At 35.1% G+C, this 20,212-nt stretch overlaps 1 protein-coding gene across 1 annotated transcript in view; it reads right to left on the bottom strand.

Moving 5' to 3' along the window:
* Positions 1-20,212, bottom strand: part of LOC122895475 (phospholipid-transporting ATPase ABCA3-like) — a 169,910-nt gene that overhangs the window by 93,298 nt on the left and 56,400 nt on the right. Inside the window, exons 12-15 of the mRNA XM_044232902.1 lie at positions 12,453-12,607; positions 5,182-5,337; positions 4,658-4,868; positions 1,982-2,132 (exon numbers count right to left, since the gene is read on the bottom strand). Of these exons, the coding sequence (XP_044088837.1) occupies positions 1,982-2,132; positions 4,658-4,868; positions 5,182-5,337; positions 12,453-12,607 (673 nt within the window). The remainder of the gene's footprint in view (positions 1-1,981; positions 2,133-4,657; positions 4,869-5,181; positions 5,338-12,452; positions 12,608-20,212) is intronic.

The raw sequence follows: 20,212 nt of genomic DNA, 5'->3' as shown, positions 1-20,212 counted from the left end.
CTCCACTTGGAACTGCTTCTTGGTAATAGCATTTTTAATTTTGGCCTGACTAGATATTAGTTTTTTTTTATCTCTATAGTAAGTGATTCCCCAGTGTCTTCTATGCTTTTTTCAACTCAGTTAGTATCTCCATAATCACATTAAATTCTAGTTCAGACATCTTATTTATATCTATATTGATTAAATCCCTGGCTGTACTACTTCCTGTTCTTACTTTTATTACTTATTTTTTAAAGATTAATTTATTTATTTGTCAGAGAGAGAGGGGTGGGGAGAACACAAGCAGATAGAGCAGTAGGCAGAGGCAGAGAGAGGCGCAGGCTCCCTGCTGAGCAAGGAGCCCAGTGCAAGAATCCCAGGAGCCTGGGATAACGACCTGAGCGGAAGGCATCAACTTAACCAACTGAGCCACCCAGGCGTCCCCTGTTCTTACTTTTAGGGCAAATTTTTCCATCTTGTCATTCTGTCTAGAAAAGAATAAAGAGAAAGAAAAAAAAATGGATACTGAGTGTGTTTTGGTCTGTTTGTTACAATAAACTAGATCCCAAAAGAAGAAAGAAAGAAAAATGGCGAATATGGAGCTGAAAATCCACACCCCCCACCCCTAACTCTTCAGTGAGCCTTCATGGAAACGCAATCACTCTTGTCTCCCCGGTTTCCATCAGAACTCTCTGCTCACCTGGCCTGTGACTGAGGGTTTTTATCTCAGGCATGCAAGTTTCAAAACTCTAAACTTTAAGGACTCCCCCGTGTGGCCCTGCATTCTTCATACTCTTCATCCTGGGGAGGGTCTTGCCATGCTTCTGCCTTTTGCCGGACCCATCACAGGAAAGCAGTCACAGAAATGCACAGCAGTTCGCAGTTTATGGCAACACAGAGCAGAAAGCTGGCACCTAGACTCACTGTTCTCAGCTGGCTTCCATGCTCTTATGCCTGGTAACTCTGTGGCACTCAGGCACAATCTGTTCTTCTTGTAACCCCAGGGAACCTCAGACCACATTGTCACACCTGGGATTCCACCCTGCTTCACTACCGGAGCTCCTTTAAGCCAGGCACATCCCTTACTGTAGCAAACTTCTAAAAGCTCCAATTCTGCACTCTGCTGCTTGTAAAACTTTGAAGTAGCCTCATTAGGCAGGCTTTTTTCCCTGCACCATATTCTCAGCTACATCACACTGGATTCAAGTCTCTGCAACTTCTACCTTCCAAAGGATGTTTGCTTTTCTACTTGTAGATTTGCAACATTTGTTTTCTCAAATCTCTAATTGGTTTCTCGGGTGTCCAGAATTATGTATCTAGTTGTGTTTGAAAGATGGGACAAACTTAGGGTCCCACTACTCCCCTGCCATCTTAACTCCTCTTTATCCATTCATGTCAGTGGATATTGGGGTATTTCCATAATTTGGCTACTGTTGATAGTGCTGCTATAAACATGGAGGGGAGCATGTATCCCTTGGAGTTAATGTTTGGTATTCCTTGCATATGTGGAATTTAAAAGACAAAGAAACAAATGAATAATGAGAAAGGAAAAAAAAAGAGAAAAGAAGGCAAATCAAGAAACAGACTCTTAACTATAGAAAGCAAACTGATGGCTACCAGAGGGGATATCGTTAGAGTGATAGGTTAAATAGGTGATGGAGTTTAGGGAGTACACTTGTTGTGATGAGCACTGGGTATAAGTGTTGAATCAGTATATTATATACCTGAAACTAACACTACACTGTATGTTAACTAACTGGAATTTAAATAAACACTTAAAAAATCAAATAAGCTTTGTGTGAATTTAAACTTATGAGGAAATCCTTTTGTTCAACGAGAGAAGTCTTCAGCTACAAAATTTTCAAATCTAGTCAGCAACAGACAGCTGTGATGGGACACCTGGCTTATTGGCAAAATATTACTCACTAAGTTTGCTAAACATAGAAAATTAAAAATGATTTCTGGTCACCCAAATCATCCATACAAAACTTTGACTCTTTACCTCTGTGTATATTCTTTGGGTAGGATAACTGAGAGTTCAGCTCCAGTAAAGTTTTCCACAGTAGCTTCTGGAATATGAGAGTGAATTATTTCTGAGATCTTTTCAACATCACAATGTGATTCCTTCTCCATGACTATGCGATATCCAGCACCTGAGAGAAATCATTTAAAAGACCACATGAAGCATTTTCATACTTTTTAATCTCCTTGTAATTCCAAACCTGGCTCTTCATGGTTCAAGTTACCTAGGTCCACAAAGAAGACCCAAGGAAGGCTCACACCTAACTTTCAAGTGCTACTCCAAGAACCAAGATATTGTATAAACATCAACTCCCTCTATAATTTTCTTAGTGTACAATAATAACTTAGTATGTATGAAAAAGTATGTATGTATGTATGAAGACAGATGTATGAAGAAAGTCCCCTATAATCTGGCTACCTATTACTCTTGAAACTGTAATTTTGATAAATATTTACTTATTATTACTGGTTGTTCAGTGTATATCAGGCATTAACTGAGCTCAAGGGATAGAGCAGCAAACAAAGCATATTAAAATTCTGCCTTCTTAAGAGCTACTTTCTAGTCAAAGGAGGCAGACAATAATAAAGAGGAGTAAGTTAAAATATATACTGTGTTAGAAAAAAATAAATCAGAAAAGGGATATAGTAAGTGTTGAAAGAAACCTGAGAATAGGATTTTTGACTAGTGACTTTAAAGACATCAGGGAACTGTTAACTTAGTGTTTCCCCTATACAGAGAAATTGTTTCTGGAGTTAGAGAAAACCATCATTATTTTAAATATATGTTTTTAAATGGTCATTCTATTTTCATTTGTTTCTTCTTAAGATTAAAAAAGTGAATATTAGGGTTTTAAATATATATATAATATATTATATATTTATTATATATTATTATATTATTATATATATTTATTTATATAAATATTATATATATTTAAAACTATATATAGTTTTATAGATATTTATATATATTATATTATATATAATATATTTTACATATATTATATATTTATATATTTTTATATATACAAATATATAAAAACATATATTTAAAATATATATATTTAAATATATATATTTAAAACCCTAATATTCACTTATATATATATATATATATAACCCTAATATTCACTTTATATATATATATATTATATATATATATATAAAATCTTATCAGATAGTCTGGTTTATTTACTTGGCTTATTGAATGGAAGACATTATTGCATTTTATAAAGAGGCAACTACATCCTGAGAATAAAGTGATTTACCCATTATTTATTAGCTACTGGAACCAAAAACTACTTTTATTTTACTTACAAATTGATAGGTGAATTGTTTTTCATTCCTCAGGAATCAGGACACAATGGTCTCATGCTCTTGAAACTGAATAGAAAATCCCTCCTTTTGGAGAGGTAGCTAGTGAGAGTTGAATGCTAACATCAACATTTAATGTCTTATGCAATCAAGGAAGCAAACGAAAATCCAAGGCTTTTGATTAGGATGTAAGAAGTCAATTTAAGTATATTTAAAGTTTAGCATGTAAGAAGGGACTGGAATATTCCAAAGTATTAGATCTTTTAAAATACCTACTTATGCATTATGTACTAACTTATCAATTATTAGTGACATAAGTGAATGCTGTTAGAAATTATAAATGACTTCTTTATCAAAAGCATAACTGTTTAAATGATGTGGCTCATAACTTAGGTATACCCAATTCAGATAAATCTAATTTTGGATTATAGGTCGACTGCACAAACTCAAACCCATAAGGTGATCATAAATTTTGAATACCTAAATTGGCATATAAATATGACTTTAGATAATTTTTAAAAATTTATCTAGGGCCCAGTTTTATATTCTATAAAGTGAGGTGGTTGTTTTGAATATTAAATATGACATGTAAAGTCAGTAACACAATAACTAGCATAGAGTAAATAATTAATGTGAGTTGAATGAATTCAAATATGGCATAAGTGAATGATGAACCAATTCATTCTTATTATCTACATTTATGTTTATACCTTCAAATTTTGAATTCTCACTATTGTAATTTTACTCATCAACAATTCACTGTTTGATATATCAGTTTTATCTCCTAAAAAAGCCCTCTACTTTAATTAAAGTCAACAACTATTTTATTCTATAGTTGAATGGTGTATGGTGCTTTCATTCTGTACTACATCTTTACTGTCAATTATCATACTTTAGAGTTATCTCATTATCTCATCACAGTGGGGATTTAATACTTGTTTGGCAAATGAGAAATTAGGATCAGACATGACTGATTTCTCTACTTCCTTTTCTCATCAACCAATTAATTATTCAACAACGTAAATCTATTTGGATACAACTATATCCTACAGAAAAAGAAAACTGTAAGTGCAAAATGGGAGAAATAAGCATGGCCTTTGTACATTGACAAAGATATTTTGTGAGTCTGACTGTATGTGTTGGAGAACAAATGATAAATATATATAAGGAATATCCTAGTTGCAAACGGCCTTAAAAACCAGTTAGAACTGCTGAGATTTAATTAGTAGGACAGAGGGAGCCACTGAAATTTTGGCTATGTAGACAACATATAATTAAAATCATGTTAGCAGAATATTACTAAGGCATCAATATCCCAAGAATGAGCAAAGGGAGAGAGAACCATATATCTGTTTCAGGAAGACAGAAGAGCCACAGCACTGCAGTGTTCCCTTGACCATGATGGCAATTCGGTCACCCAGGAGATCAGCTTCATCCATGTGGTTGGTGGCCACTAAGATCGTACGATCCTGTTTATACTGTTGAAGGAGATCCCGGGTGGCTCTCCTTGAGACTGGGTCCAAGCCACATGATGGTTCATCAAGTATCACTACCTAAAAACCAGAAGAATTCCTTGACCATTGATAATTGATACTAGGTTACTTGTGAGATAATTGCTATTATTTAAGCTAAGCTAAAGAATCTAGACTGTACATAGTGATAAAAACCACAGAAAAAAGATAGTCCCAAATCATATTAAGAGAATTGAACCAAATAAGGCAAATTCCTTATAATTATCATTGGCAGCATTTCTTTAAGATTCATACCAACTCTCAGGGTTTTGTCAGCTGAGTTTTCTAGACCAGTTGGCAGGAACCTATGGTTCATGCCTCCTCACTCCCCTTTCCATCCTCTTTTCCTTAATACCTGGGAGCCCCCTATGAGTGCTATGATGATGGCGAGTTTGCGCTTCATTCCTCCACTCAGTGACTTTGAAAATGTATCACGCTTTTCTAGCAGGTTAAAAGTAGACAGCATATGGTCAATTTCCATACAATACATGTTTTGATATATTCTTTTTACCTAAAAAGAGGAGGCAGAATTTACATAGTGCATCCAACTTTATCCTTGGAGTGTTTGTAGATAACTGTCTTTGAATATCTATGTAGATAAATAGAGTTTCTTGCAACTACACCCTTAAAACATTTTATATGATTTCTTTTCTCACAGATACATAGTGTCTTTTCCCCATTGCCTCTCTTTGAGTCTAAAGGAGAATTACTTAAAAAAAAAGAATTTATTTTCAGATTTATAGACACCTAAAGCTCAGAAAAGGAGAAAAGAAACATCTCTATTTTCTAGGTATGATGGAATAAACCATCTCCCACCCCTCACCCCCGGTTTCATTTCCCACTGAACTCAATTATTAAACCTGGAGAACAATAAAAAGTAAACATCAGCAGTTGCATCAGAAAGAACACCGTGTTTTGAAGTATCACTGAGCCAGCACTGGGTTTATCATTTTTCACCCCTTGTATCCTCTTAGCCTGAACACAAAGTATCCAAACCCTGATAGTGCAAATAGAGTGAGATTAAGGAGAAACTCTGTAGTTCTGGCTTGGGGAATGCAAAAGAAAACAACCTTAAAGCTCTGAGAGAGTGTGGATGGGCCAATTTCTTTCTTTCTTTCTTTCTTTTTTTTTTTTTTTTTTGCTGTCCTTTTGTGTCCCAACCCCTTAGGAGTCTTGTGGCAGGGATGGTGGCAAGAGTAGAAAGGAAAGGGAATTGTGCAAAAGCCAAAATACTGAGGGAGGGGAAACTTCTCAGTTAAGTAGAACCATGGCTCCAGTAGGACAGGGTCAGACCCAGTTGCTCTTTACCACCTTCTCTGTTTTCCAGCCACTTGGATATGGCACAATCATGAAGTGTACAATTTCTGGCTGGAGGACTGAGAAAGGAATCTTCAGTAACCAGGAAATACTGGTTAGGTAACAGGAGAGAGGAGCAGGAAAGTATTACCATAAAGTTGTTTATGAACACATGTGTTTATCCCATCATTTGCATACCTGGATCTACTCCTAATTAGCATACCAAACTTTAAAATTATGCTAAGGTAAACCCCTACCCAGATGTAAACTAACTAACATGGGGGAGACTCGATCATCATTGCTAAGACTTCAAAGCTGACACTAAAACCATAGCCCACAGATAACATATAAACAAGATGCAGTCTCCTAAGTTACTTTTAAAAACAGCCAGGATAGGGGCGCCTGGGTGGCTCAGTGGGTTAAGCCTCTGCCTTCAGCTCAGGTCATGATCCCAGGGTCCTGGGATCGAGCCCCGCATCGGGCTCTCTGCTTAGCCGAGAGCCTGCTTCCTTCTCTCTCTCTCTCTCTGTCTGCCTCTCTGCCTGCTTGTGATCTCTCTCTGTCAAATAAATAAATAAAAATCTTTAAAAAAAAAAAAAAACCAGTCAGGATAAAAACAAAAATTACTTGGCATACAGAGAATCATAAAAATTTCAACTCACTTAGGAAAAGACTATCAAGAGATATCAATGTTAGGATGGCACAGATGCTGGAATTAAAGTAGAAAGTATCATCAAGATAAAGAACAAAATTAATGGAAACCTTAAAACAAAAAAATCCAGTGACCCAAACAAAAAGCTCATTAGATATACTCAACAGTAGTAGAACCGAAATTATAAAGGGTAAATGAACTAGAAGGTAGATCAATAAAAATTATCCAATCTGAAAAACAGAGAGACAAATGATTAAAAAATGAAGTTATGAGTAAGTATTGAATCACCAAATTGTACACCTGAAACCATTCTGACACTGTATGTTAACTAACTGGAATTTAAATAAAAACTTAAAAAAAAAAAACCAATGCCCAAGGGACTTTTGGAACAATAACAAAATGTTGAACATTCATGACACTTAAGTTCCAGGAGAGAAGAAAGAATATAAGGCTGAAATAATATTTGAAGAAATAATGACTGAAAACTTCTGAGGTTTGGAATAAGACACAATCCTACAGATTGAAGAAGCTGACTAAAGCTCCATTCAGATAAACTCAAAGCAATCTGCACCAAACAAATCCTAACTAAATTGCTGAAAGTAAAGACAAAAAGATTGTTGAGAGCTCCCAGAGAAAAAAGACAAATTATTTATAGGAGAAACAATTCAGATGACTTTGTAGGTCTCATCAGAAACCATGGTATCCAGGAAGCAGTGGTGTAACAATTTTAACTGCTGAAGGAAAAGAACTGTTAACCCAGATTTCTATGTCAAGCAAAAATATTCTGGAAAAATGGTAGTAAATTAAAGGTACTTTCAAGTGATGGAAAACTAAGAGAAACTAGCCAAGAGCATTGGCATAAAAGAAGTGATAAAGAATATTTTGCAAACAGAAGAGAAACAATATAGAAAACCCAAAACATTATGAATGGTAAAGGAATAGTAAATATAGTAACTGTTATTTTTAATGGTTCTTTAAACATACTGGATAGTTTTAAGTGAAAAATATAGTATTATCTGATGTTTTCAGTATTTTTACATGTAATATATGACAACTATAGCATATACAGCAGAGGATAAAGAACCTACAAGTACGCCAAACTGTGGAAAGAACCAAGATGCCCTTCAATGGATGGATAGGGAAGATGTGGTCTATATACACTATGGAGTATTATGCCTCCATCAGAAAGGATGAATACCCAACTTTTGTAGCAACATGGATGGGACTGGAAGAGATTATGCTGAGTGAAATAAGTCAAGCAGAGAGAGTCAATTATCATATGGTTTCACTTATTTGTGGAGCATTAACAAATAGCACGGAAGACATGGAGAGATGGAGAGGAGAAGGGATTTGAGGGAAACTAGAAGGGGAGGTGAACCATGAGAGACTATGGACTCTGAAAAACAACCTGAGGGTTTTGAAGGGGTGGGGTGGGGGGAGGTTGGGGGAGCCAGGTGGTGGGTATTAAGGAGGGCACGTATTGCATGGAGCACTGGGTGTGGTGCAAAAACAATGAATACTGTTATGCTGAAAAGAAAAAAAACCCTACAAGTAATTGGTAAGGTTTCTACATGCCAAATAAAGTCAGAAAATATTGATTCTAAATAACTGTGAAAAGCTAAGGCTGTATTTTGCCATGTCTAGAGCAAACACTGGAAGTACATATGAAATATAGTAAACATCACAATTGACAAACTAAAATGGAATACTAAAAAAATAACCAATAACCCAAAATAAAACTGGAAAGGGCAAACAGAGAAAAAAAGTGAGAATAATAAAAGGATAGATTTAAATATAATTTTACTAGTTTTTAATTTAGATAATTTACTAAATTATCTAAACACATCAATTAAAAGAAATTTTCAGATTGTATAGGAAACATGACTTTTTTACACAGTGTCTACAATGAGCTCACTTAAAATTTAATTATATAGGTTAGTTTAAGGTGAAGTGTTTAAAGAAGATACACCATGAAAACATAAAACACTGGGTATTATATGCAACTAATGAATCATTGAACACAACATCAAAAACCACTAATGTACTATATGTTGGCTAATTGAACTTAATTGAAAAAAAGCACAAATCAGAAGAAAGCTGGAATGGTTATACTAATATCACATAAAGTTTATTTCAGAACAAAAAAAATTAAAAGAGACAAAAGACGGACATTACATGTTCATAAGAGAATAATAAGACATAATAACCCTAAATGTGTATACCTCTAACAATAGAACTTAAAGCACAGGAAACGCAAATGAATAGAATGAAAATGAATAATAGAAAAATACATGACTATAATAGGATATTTCAGAAATACTCCTAAGTAACAGAATTACCAGGCAGAAATCAACAAATATGCAGAAGAATGAAACAAGAACAAGTTATTGAATCTAACTGATGTTTACAGAAAATTCCAACCAAACAGCAGAAAACATATTCTTCTCAAGTGCATATGGAATAGTAACCAAGACAGACCCTATCCTCAGTCATAAAACCCTAGCAATTTCAAAACACTTATAATTACACAAAATATGATCTCTGACCAAAATAGAATTAAAGTAAGTATAACAGAAAGAAAGAGGACAACCTCCCATCACTTATACATTAAAGATCATACTTGCAAATGATGAGTCACAGAATAGTCTCAATGAATGTAGAAAATATTTTGAACTGAATAAAAATGAAAATATAAAAAATTATATCAAAATTTGTGGGGTACAACAAAGGAGTTCTTAGGAGGAAAAATCATGGCAATAAATACTTACATTAGAAAGAGAATGGAGATCATTTTAGAAGCCACACGAACAGGGCATTAAATAACATTGAATCACATAAAGAAGATGTGATACACACACACACACACACACATACACACACACACACACACAGGAATATTACTCAGCAATAAAAAGGAAAGGAATCTTGCCATTTGCAAAACCATGGATGGATGCCAAGAGAAATAAATCAGTCAGAGGAAGACAAATATCAAATTATTTCACTCATATATAGAATATAAGAAATGAAACAAATGACTAAAGGAAAAAAGAGACAAACCAAAAAACAGACTCTTAAATAACTATGGAGAATAGATGATAACTAGAACAGGGGTGGCTGAAACAGGTGAAGGAAATTAAGTGTACACTTAGTGTGATGAGCAGTACCCTAATGTAGAGAATTGTTGAATCACTATGTTGTACTCCTGAAACTAATATAACACTGTATGCTAACTATATTAGAATTAAAATCAAATTAAAAAAAACAAGGAAAGGAACTTCCTCACAGTGATAAAGGGTATCTGCAGAAAAAAAATTTAATGGTGAAAACCAGAATGCTATCCCTTGAGATCAGAAGCAAGTCAAGGATGCCCACACATTATGCTGTTCCTAGCCAGTGTGTCATGAAAAAAGAAAGAAGAAAGAAAGAAAGAAAGAAAGAAAGAAAGAAAGAAAGAAAGAAAGGAAGGAAGGAAGAAAAAAAGAAAGAAAAGGTAAACATACTGGCACAAAGAAACTATCCCCATTCTCCAATAATATGATTGTCTATGCACAAACCCAAGTAATCTACAAAAAACCCCCTCCTAAGCCCATTAAGTGAGCTTAGTAAGGTCAAAGAATAATAGGTTAACATACAATTATCAATCATTTTTCTATGTACAAGCAATGAACAACCGGAAATCAAAAAACTTTTTAAGTATCCAAATAATGAAAAAAATATACCAGGTGGTGGGTATTATAAAGGGCACAGATTGCATGGAGCACTAGGTGTGGTGAAAAAATAATGAATACTGTTTTTTCTGAAAATAAATTAATTAATAAAAAAATATATAAAGGATTTGTATACTGAAAACTAAAAATGGTAATGATAGCAAAGACTTAAACTAACAGAGAGAAATACCATGGATCAAGGATTTGAAATCACAACATGGTAACAATATTAACTTTCTCTGAAGTGATATACAGGTTTAATCTAATACCAAACTCAGAGCACAACTGTTGTAGACACAAAAGAGATAATACACAAATTATCTGGAAGGGTCAAACAGCTATAATAGCTAAAACACTTTTGAAAAAGAATATAGTTGGATGAATAGCATTATCCCATATTAAGAATTACCATAAAGATATACAAATCAGGGCAGTGTGGATCAATAGCACATTAAAAGAGAGTTGTTAAGTAAGTCCAGAGAAATATGGCCATTTGATCTTTGACAATGCAAAAAGCAAGTCAAAGATGAAAGAACAGTATATTTGAAAAATGGTTTTAGAACAATTGATCATCTATATGCAAGACAATGAACTTAGATCTACATTTTATTATACCTTTAAGCAAAGACTAACCCACAAATGGACCATAGATCTAAGTGTATCATGAAAATTTAAAAATTTAGAATATACAGAATAAATCTTCATGTCTTGGGGGTTAGGAACAGAGTCTAGAAAAGACAGTAAAGGCAGGATCCTTTGAGAAAAATGTGATAAAAATGTGATAAATTGGATTTCAGTATTAAAAACATTTGCTCTGTAAAAAGCATTTCCAAGAAAATGAAAAGACAAACTACAGAAATAGGAAAGTATTTGCAAAGCACATTATCCAACAAAGGACATATATCCAGAATATATAAAGAACTAGAAAAAATTAAGTAACAAAATTAACCCAGATTTTAAAAGTGTACAAAGGGCCTTTCAGCAAAGAGGGTATAAATGGGAAATAATCATGTGAAAGATAATCAACACCATTAGCCATTCATGAAATGCAAATAAAAACCAGGAGGATATACATCTATACATCTACTAGAATGGTTAAAATGCTAAGATGTAAAGGGGTGCCTAGGTGGCTCAGTTGGTTAAACATCTGACTCTTGATTTCAGCTCAGATCATGACCTCAGGGTCATGAAATTGAACCCTATGTCGAGCTGTGCACTGAGTGTGGAGTCTGCTTGAGAGTCTCTCTCTCCCTCTCCTTCTGTCCCCATCCCTGCTTGAGCTCTCTCTCCCTTTCAAAAAAAGGTGTTAAAAAGTATTACAATACCAAATTCTGGCAAGGATACAGAGCAATTGAAATCTTCCTGCATTGCTGGTAGGGGTGCAAAATGGTTCAGTCACTATATAGTTTCTTATAAAGTTAAACATTTACAATATGATCCCGTAATCTCATTCTGAGAGAAATGAAAAATTATGTTTACACACAAAAAACTTCACATGAAATTCAGAGCAGCTTTATTCATACTCAAAATGTAAACAACCCAAATGTCCTTTAATTGGTGTACTGCATTACGTCTAAATATGAAATACTACCCAACAATTAAAAGAAACGTATACTGATCGTACAAGTATTGATGGATCTTGAAGGCATTATGCTCTGTGTAAGGAGCTAATCTTTTAAGGTTACATACCATATGATTCCATTTATATGGCATTCTCAATAAGACAAGACATTAGTGACTAGGATAGACCAGTGATTACCAGGGTGGGATAGGAATAACTACAAAGGAATAGCATGAGGGAATCGCTTCTCAGCCTTTTGGCTAAGATCAAGTGTAGGAATAGCATGAGGGAGAGTGTTTTGGAATAATGAAAATACTCTGTGGTGCTAGCTGAATGTTAAAGTTCACATGTCTATATATCAAAAGAAAAAAATAAATATACTGTATAGTTTTAAAACATTTATGACTCACCACAGAGTAGAAAAAAAGGTGTTCTGAAAGTGTCAAGTCATTAAACAACATGTCATGTTGTGGACAGAAGCCCAAGTTTTTTCGAATCTCAATTATGTTCTTTGAGATGTCAAATCCATGAATATAAACCTTTCCTCTAGTTGGAGGGTAACAACCTATGATTAAGCAGAAGACATAAAAGAAGCTGAGCATTGGTGAGAGAGCATTATAAGACATTGTAAATTAGTATCTTAAATTCAGCCTGCTTGTAGATTACTCAAAAGAATTACTATCTCCTACAGAATAGTTTAGGAAAATATCAATAATTACATCTAGATATTGGGATAAGCTATCTTTTTTTTTTTCTTTTCTGCTTTTGTATACAAATTTTCTACAATGGATAAGGATTATATTGATAATAAAAACATAAATAATTTGCTATACTCTAATACAATCTCATTGCAATTAGACTTTACTGTATTTGTGCATCAGAATAGGTACTGTGTAGATGTTATGACATAATATTGCGGCTCCTGGGTGGCTCAGTCAGTTGAGTCTCTAATTCTTGATTTTGGCTCAGGTTGTGATTCTGGGGTCCTGAGTTTGGACCCCATATTGGGCTCCTCACTCAGCAGGGAGTCTGCTTGCCTTGTCTCCCTGTGCCCCTCCCCCTGCATCTGCATCTCTCTAAGATAAGTAAATACATCTAAAAAAAAAAAAAAGAAAAATATAAGATTAGGATTATTTAGCTTTTGTCTTCAAGAAATTTAAATACTAATAACAAAATGTCCAGATTTGTGGGCAACATTTTTTTTTGTGGGCAACAATTTGATAACATGTAAAAAAAAAATCTATAAGACCATTTAAATCCTATAAATCATTTACCTTATAGAGATACAGTAGAACGTATCAATGAAACTAGAAGCTGGTTTTTTGAAAGAATCAATGAGATCGATAAGCCACTGGCTACACTAATCCAAAAGAAAAGAGAGAAAGCCCAAATTCATAAAATTATGAATGAAAAGGGAGAGATCACAACTAACACCAAGGAACTAGAAACAATCATCAGAAGTTATTACGAACAAGGGTCGTTAGAGAGGAGTAGGGAATTTGGGTAAATTGGAAGGGGAGGTGAACCATGAGAGACTATGGACTTTGAAAAACAGTCTGAGGGGTTTGAAGTGGCAGGGGGGTGGGAGGTTGGGGTACCAGGTGGTGGGTATTATAGAGGGCACGGCTTACATGGAGCACTGGGTGTGGTGAAAAAATAATGAATACTGTTTTTCTGAAAATAAATAAATTGGAAAAAAAAAAGAAGTTATTACGAACAGTTATATGCCAATAAGCTTAGCAACCTAGATGAAATGGATGCATTCCTGAAAAAATATAAACTACCAAAATTGAACCAGGAAGAAATCGACAACCTGAATAGACCGATATCTAATAACGAGATTGAATCAGTGATCAAAAACCTCCCAAAAAACAAGAGCCCAGGACCTGACGGATTCCCTGGGGAATTCTACCAAACCTTCAAAGAAGAAATAACACCTATTCTCCTGAAGCTGTTTCAAAAAATTGAAGCAGAAGGAAAACTTCCAGACTCTTTCTATGAAGCCAGCATTACCCTGATCCCCAAACCAGGCAAGGACCCTACCAAAAAGAATTTCAGAGCAATATCACTGATGAATATGGATGCTAAGATTCTCAACAAGATCCTAGCCAACAGGATCCAACAGCACATTAAAAAGATTATTCACCATGATCAGGTGGGATTCATTCCTGGGCTACAAGGATGGTTCAACATTCGTAAATCAATCAATGTGATACAACAAATTAATATGAGAAGAGAGAAGAACCACATGGTCCTCTCAATTGATGCAGAAAAAGCATTTGACAAAATGCAGCATCCGTTCCTGATTAAAATGCTTCAAAGTATAGGGATAGAGGGAACATTCCTGAACCTCATCAAATCTATCTATGAAAGACCCACAGCAAATATCATCCTCAATGGGAAAAAGCTTGCAGCCTTCCCATTGAGATCAGGAACAAGACAAGGATGCCCACTTTCACCCCTCTTGTTCAACATAGTATTAGAAGTCCTAGCAACAGCAATCAGACAACAGAGAGAAATAAAAGGTATCCAAATTGGTAATGAAGAAGTCAAACTCTCTCTCTTCGCAGATGACATGATCTTTATATGGAAAACCCAAAAGACTCCACCCCCAAACTACTAGAACTCATACAGCAATTCAGCAGCGTGGCAGGATACAAAGTCAATGTGCAGAAATCAGTGGCTTTCTTATACACTAACAATGAAAATACAGAGAGGGAAATTAGAGAATCGATTCCATTTATTATAGCACCAAGAACCATAAGATACCTTGGAATAAACCTAACTAAAGAGGTAAAGGATCTGTACTTGAGGAACTATAGAACACTCATGAAAGAAATTGAAGAAGACACAAAAAAATGGAAGACCACTCCATGCTCTTGGATCGGAAGAATAAACATTGTTAAAATGTCTATACTGCCTAGAGCAATCTATACTTTTAATGCCATTCTGATCAAAATTCCACCAGCATTCTTCAAAGAGCTGGAGCAAATAATCCTAAAATTTGTATGGAATCAGAAGAGACCCCGAATCGCTAAGGAAATGTTGAAAAACAAAAATAAAGCTGGCGGCATCACCTTACCTGATTTCAAGCTTTATTACAAAGCTGTGATCACCAAGACAGCATGGTACTGGCATAAAAACAGACACATAGACCAGTGGAACAGAGTAGAGAGCCCAGATATGGACCCTCAACTCTATGGTCAATTAATCTTCGACAAAACAGGAAAAAATATACAGTGGAAAAAAGACAGTCTCTTCAATAAATGGTGCTGGGAAAACTGGACAGCTATATGTAGAAGAATGAAACTCGACCATTCTCTTACACCGTACAGAAAGATCAACTCAAAATGGATAAAAGACCTCAACGTGAGACAGGAATCCATCAGAATCTTAGAGGAGAACATAGGTAGAAATCTCTTTGATATCAGCCACAGCAACTTCTTTCAAGATACGTCTCCAAAGGCAAAGGAAACAAAAGCGAAAATAAACTTCTGGGACTTCATCAAAATCAAAAGCTTCTGCACAGCAAAGGAAACAGTCAAAAAAACAAAGAGGCAACCCACGGAATGGGAGAAGATATTTGCAAATGACAGTACAGACAAAAGGTTGATATCCAGGATCTATAATGAACTCCTCAAACTCAACCCACATGAAACAGACAAACACATCAAAAAATGGGCAGAAGATATGAACAGACACTTCTCCAATCAAGACATACAAATGGCTATCAGACACATGAAAAAATGTTCATCATCATTAGCCCTCAGGGAGATTCAAGTTAAAACCACATTGAGATATCACCTTACACCAGTTAGAATGGCCAAAATTAACAAAACGTGAAATAACATGTGTTGGAGAGGATGTGGAGAAAGGGGAACCCTCTTACACTGTTGGTGGGAATGCAAGTTGGTGCAGCCTCTTTGGAGAACAGTGTGGAGATTCCTCAAGAAATTAAAAATAGAGCTTCCCTATGACTCTGCAATTGCACTCCTGGGTATTTACCCCAAAGATTCAGATGTCGTGAAAAGAAGGGCCATCTGTACCCCAATGTTTATAGCAGCAATGGCCACGGTCGCCAAACTATGGAAATAACCAAGATGCCCTTCAACGGATGAATGGATAAGGAAGATGTGGTCCATATACACTATGGAGTCTTATGCCTCCATCAGAAAGGATGAATACCCAACTTTTGTAGCAATATGGACGGGACTGGAAGAGATGATGCTGAGTGAAATAAGTCAAGCAGAGAGAGTCAATTATCATATGGTTTCACTTATTTGTGGAGCATAACAAATAGCATGGAGGACAAGGGGTGTTAGAGAGGAGTAGGGAATTTGGGTAAATTGGAAGGGGAGGTGAACCATGAGAGACTATGGACTCTGAAAAACAATCTGAGGGGTTTGAAGTGGCGGGGGGGTGGGAGGTTGGGGTACCAGGTGGTGGGTATTATAGAGGGCACGGCTTGCATGGAGCACTGGGTGTGGTGAAAAAATAATGAATACTGTTTTTCTGAAAATAAATAAATAATAATTAAAAAATATATATATATATTTTTTTTAAAACTTGAAATAGAGTTGACATAAAATATATTAGTTTCCAGTGTACAACATGATCAAATCATGGATATATTTGCATATATCACAAAATGATTATACAATGTCTAGTTAGCATATCACCATACACAATTATAATATTTTTCTTGTGATGAAGACTTTTATGATCTACTCTCTTAGCAACTTTCAAATATATGAAACAGTAAAGTTAACTATAGTCATCATGCTGTATGTTATATCCCATAACTTATTTATCTTGTAACTGGAAATTTGTAACTTTTGATCATCTTCACTCATTTATTAGACCAGTCCCCATCTGTTGACTCTGGCAACCACCAATCTGTTCTTTATATCTGTGAATTTGTTTTTTTTTCTTTGTAAATCCTACATATAAGTGAGACTATACAGTATTTGTCTTTCTCCAACTTATTTCACTTAGCATAATGCACTTAAGGTCCATCCATATTGTCAAAAACAATAAGAGTTCCTTCATTCTTATGGCTGAATAATAATGCATTGGGTATATAGACATCTTATCTATTCATTAGTTGATGACGACTTGCATTTCTAACACATTCCCAGGTATATCACCTGCTAGTCAGAGGACCAGACTTTGAGGACACTGAGTTAGGATACAGGCTAAACTGCTATTATCAAAGAGGCCACGAAGAAGTTTTAAAAAGACAGAAATTTTGCATTCATATGATAATCCCAAGGCAAAAAATCCAGGTCGGTAGGAAGATCAACTCCACATGTTTTTAAAATCCATTCATCTACTGAAGGACAGTTAGGTTGTTTCCATACCTTGGTTATTATAAATAATGCCACAAACAAACATGGGAGCGGACATCTCTTTGTTTGTGTTTTCATTTCCTTCAAGTAAATACCCAGAAATGGAACTGCTGAATCATATGGTAGTTTTGTGTTTAATTTTTTGAGGAAACTTCATACTGTTCTCCATAGTGGCTGCACCAATTAACATTTCCACAAACAGTGCACAAGGGTTCCCTCTTCTCCACATCCTTCTCAACACTTATTATTTCTCGGCATTTTGAAAACAGCCATTCTAACAGGTATGAGGTGGTATCTCATTGTGGTTCTGATTTATATTTCCCACATGGTAAGTGATGTTGAGCCTCTTTTCATGTACTTGTTAGCCATCTAAGCTTTCTGCTCTTGAAAAATGTCTATTCAAATCCTTTGTCCATTTTTTATTTTTTTAATTTTTTAAAAAATTTTATTTATTTATTTGAGAGAGAGACAGTGAGAGAGAGCGTGAGCGAGGACAAGGTCAGAGGGAGCCCGATGCAGAACTCGATCCCGGGACTCCAGGATCATGACCTGAGCTGAAGGCAGTCATCCAACCAACTGAGCCACCCAGGCACCCCCTTTGTCCATTTTTTAAATTGGATTTTTTTTTTTTTTTGCTATGAGTCACATGAGTTCTTTATATATTTTGGATATTAACACCTTATCAGACATGATTTGCAAATATTTTCTCCAATTCGTGGGTTACTTTTCATTTTATTGTTTTCTTTGCTGTGAAGCTTTTTAGTTTGATGTAGCCCTACACCTATTTATCATTGCTTTTTGTTGCCTTGTTTTTGGTGTCAAATCCCCCAAATCATCTCCAAGATTGAGGTCAAAGAGTCTACTGTATGCCTGTATTTTCATCCAGGAGTTTTGTGGTTTCAAGTCTTACATGTTAAATGTCTTTTAGCCATTTTGAGTTGATTTTAGTATACGGTATAAGAGAGTGGTACAGTTTTCCCAACACCATTTATTGACAGGACTGTCTTTCTCCATTGTATTCTTGGTTCCTTTATTGTAAATTAACTGATCATATATACATGCATTTATTTTTAGGCTCTCTATACTGTTTCACTGTTCTGTGTCTGTTTTTATGTCAATACCATACCATATGTCATACCATATTTTTGATGACTAGCTTTGTAACATAGTTTGAAATAAGGAAGCTTGATGCTTACACCTTCTCTAGATTGCTTTGACTATTTAGGGACTACTGCAGTTCCACACAAATTTTAAGATTGTCTGTTCTATTTCTGTGAAAAATGCCATTAAAATTTTGATGGGATTTGCACTGAATTTGTAGATTGTTTTGGGTAAAAATATTAACAATATTGTTATTAATGGAGTATCTTCCACTTATTTATGTCTTATTCACTCCTTTTCATGTCTTATAGCTTTCAGTGTACAGGTGCTTCACCCCCTTGGTTAATTTTGCTCCTAGGTATTTTATTCTTTTTGATGTAATTATATATGGTGTTTTCCTCTTTCTTTCTTTCTTTTATCTTTGAGAGAGAGAAAACACAAGCAGGGAGGGAGGGGCAGAGGGAGAGGGAAAGAAAATCCCAAAAAGGCTCAATGCTCAGTACAAGCCCAATGCAGGGCTTGATATCACAACCCTGAGATCATGAACTGAATTGAAATCAAGAGTCAGATGCTTAACCAACTGAGCCACCCAGGCGCATCTCTGACCGTTTATTTGTGTATAGAAACACAATGGATTTTTGTAGACAGACTTTACGTCCTGCAACTTTACTTAATTAATAGTTACAAAAGTTTTTTAGTGGAATCTTTATAGTTTTTTATATATATTATGTCATCTGTAAATATTTTTTTCCTTTTTGATTTTGATGCTTTTTATTTCTTTTTCTTGCCTAATTGATAATTGTGTTAAATAAAAGAGGCAAGAGTGGGCATCCTTGTATTATTGCTGATTTTAGAGGAAAAGCTTTTAGCTTTTTACTATTGAATATGATGTTAGCTGCAGGCTTGTCATATACGGCCTTTGTTATATATGTTAAGTTTGTTCTCTCTATGCCCAGTTTGTTTAGAGTCTTTATTATAAGTGGATGTAGAATTTTGTCAAATGTTTTTCTGCATCTATTGAGGTGCAGAAAAAGACTATAAATAAGACTATTTCTAGTCTTAAGATATATTTTTGAAAATTATATTTAAAAATATATTCCAGGGGCACCGGGAGAAGCCTCTGCCTTCGGCTCAGATCATGATCCTGTAGTCCTGGGATGGAGTCCTGCAGGGAGCCTGCTTCCCCTTCCCCTTTTTTGGAACTCCTGGGTGGCTTGGTCCAGTAGGCTGCTGCCTTTAGCTCAGGTCATGATGCCAGTGTCCTGGGATCGAGCCCCACATCCGGCTCTCTGCTCTGCATGGAGCCTGCTTCCCCTTTTCTCTCTCTGCCTGCATCTCTGCCTACTTGTCATCTCCAGCAAATAAATAAGTAAAATATAAAAAAAAATTTTTAAATACATTCCAAAGTGGAAAAGTCTTTCAAAAACATCTAAATAAGGCTACTTATTTAGCATTGATGGTAAATGCTAAAAAAACAATTAAAAAGAAAATGACAAGTTAACAACCGCATATTAATTTAAAAGACTACTATATGGCTATTAAAAAGAATACTATGTAACTACTAAAAATACAATGTGGCCTTGGAAATAATATATATACACGGATCACATCACAAAAGGAAATTTCAATATGTTATGTTCTTTAAAAACTGAACACAAACTATCATGTTACATAGTAATAACATTAATATTTTATAAACAATTAAGAAAGACTTATTGAAA

This window comes from Neovison vison, chromosome 14, assembly GCF_020171115.1.
Source record: "Neovison vison isolate M4711 chromosome 14, ASM_NN_V1, whole genome shotgun sequence".
Taxonomy (NCBI): domain Eukaryota; kingdom Metazoa; phylum Chordata; class Mammalia; order Carnivora; family Mustelidae; genus Neogale; species Neogale vison.
This window is presented reverse-complemented; position numbering and strand designations above follow the sequence as displayed.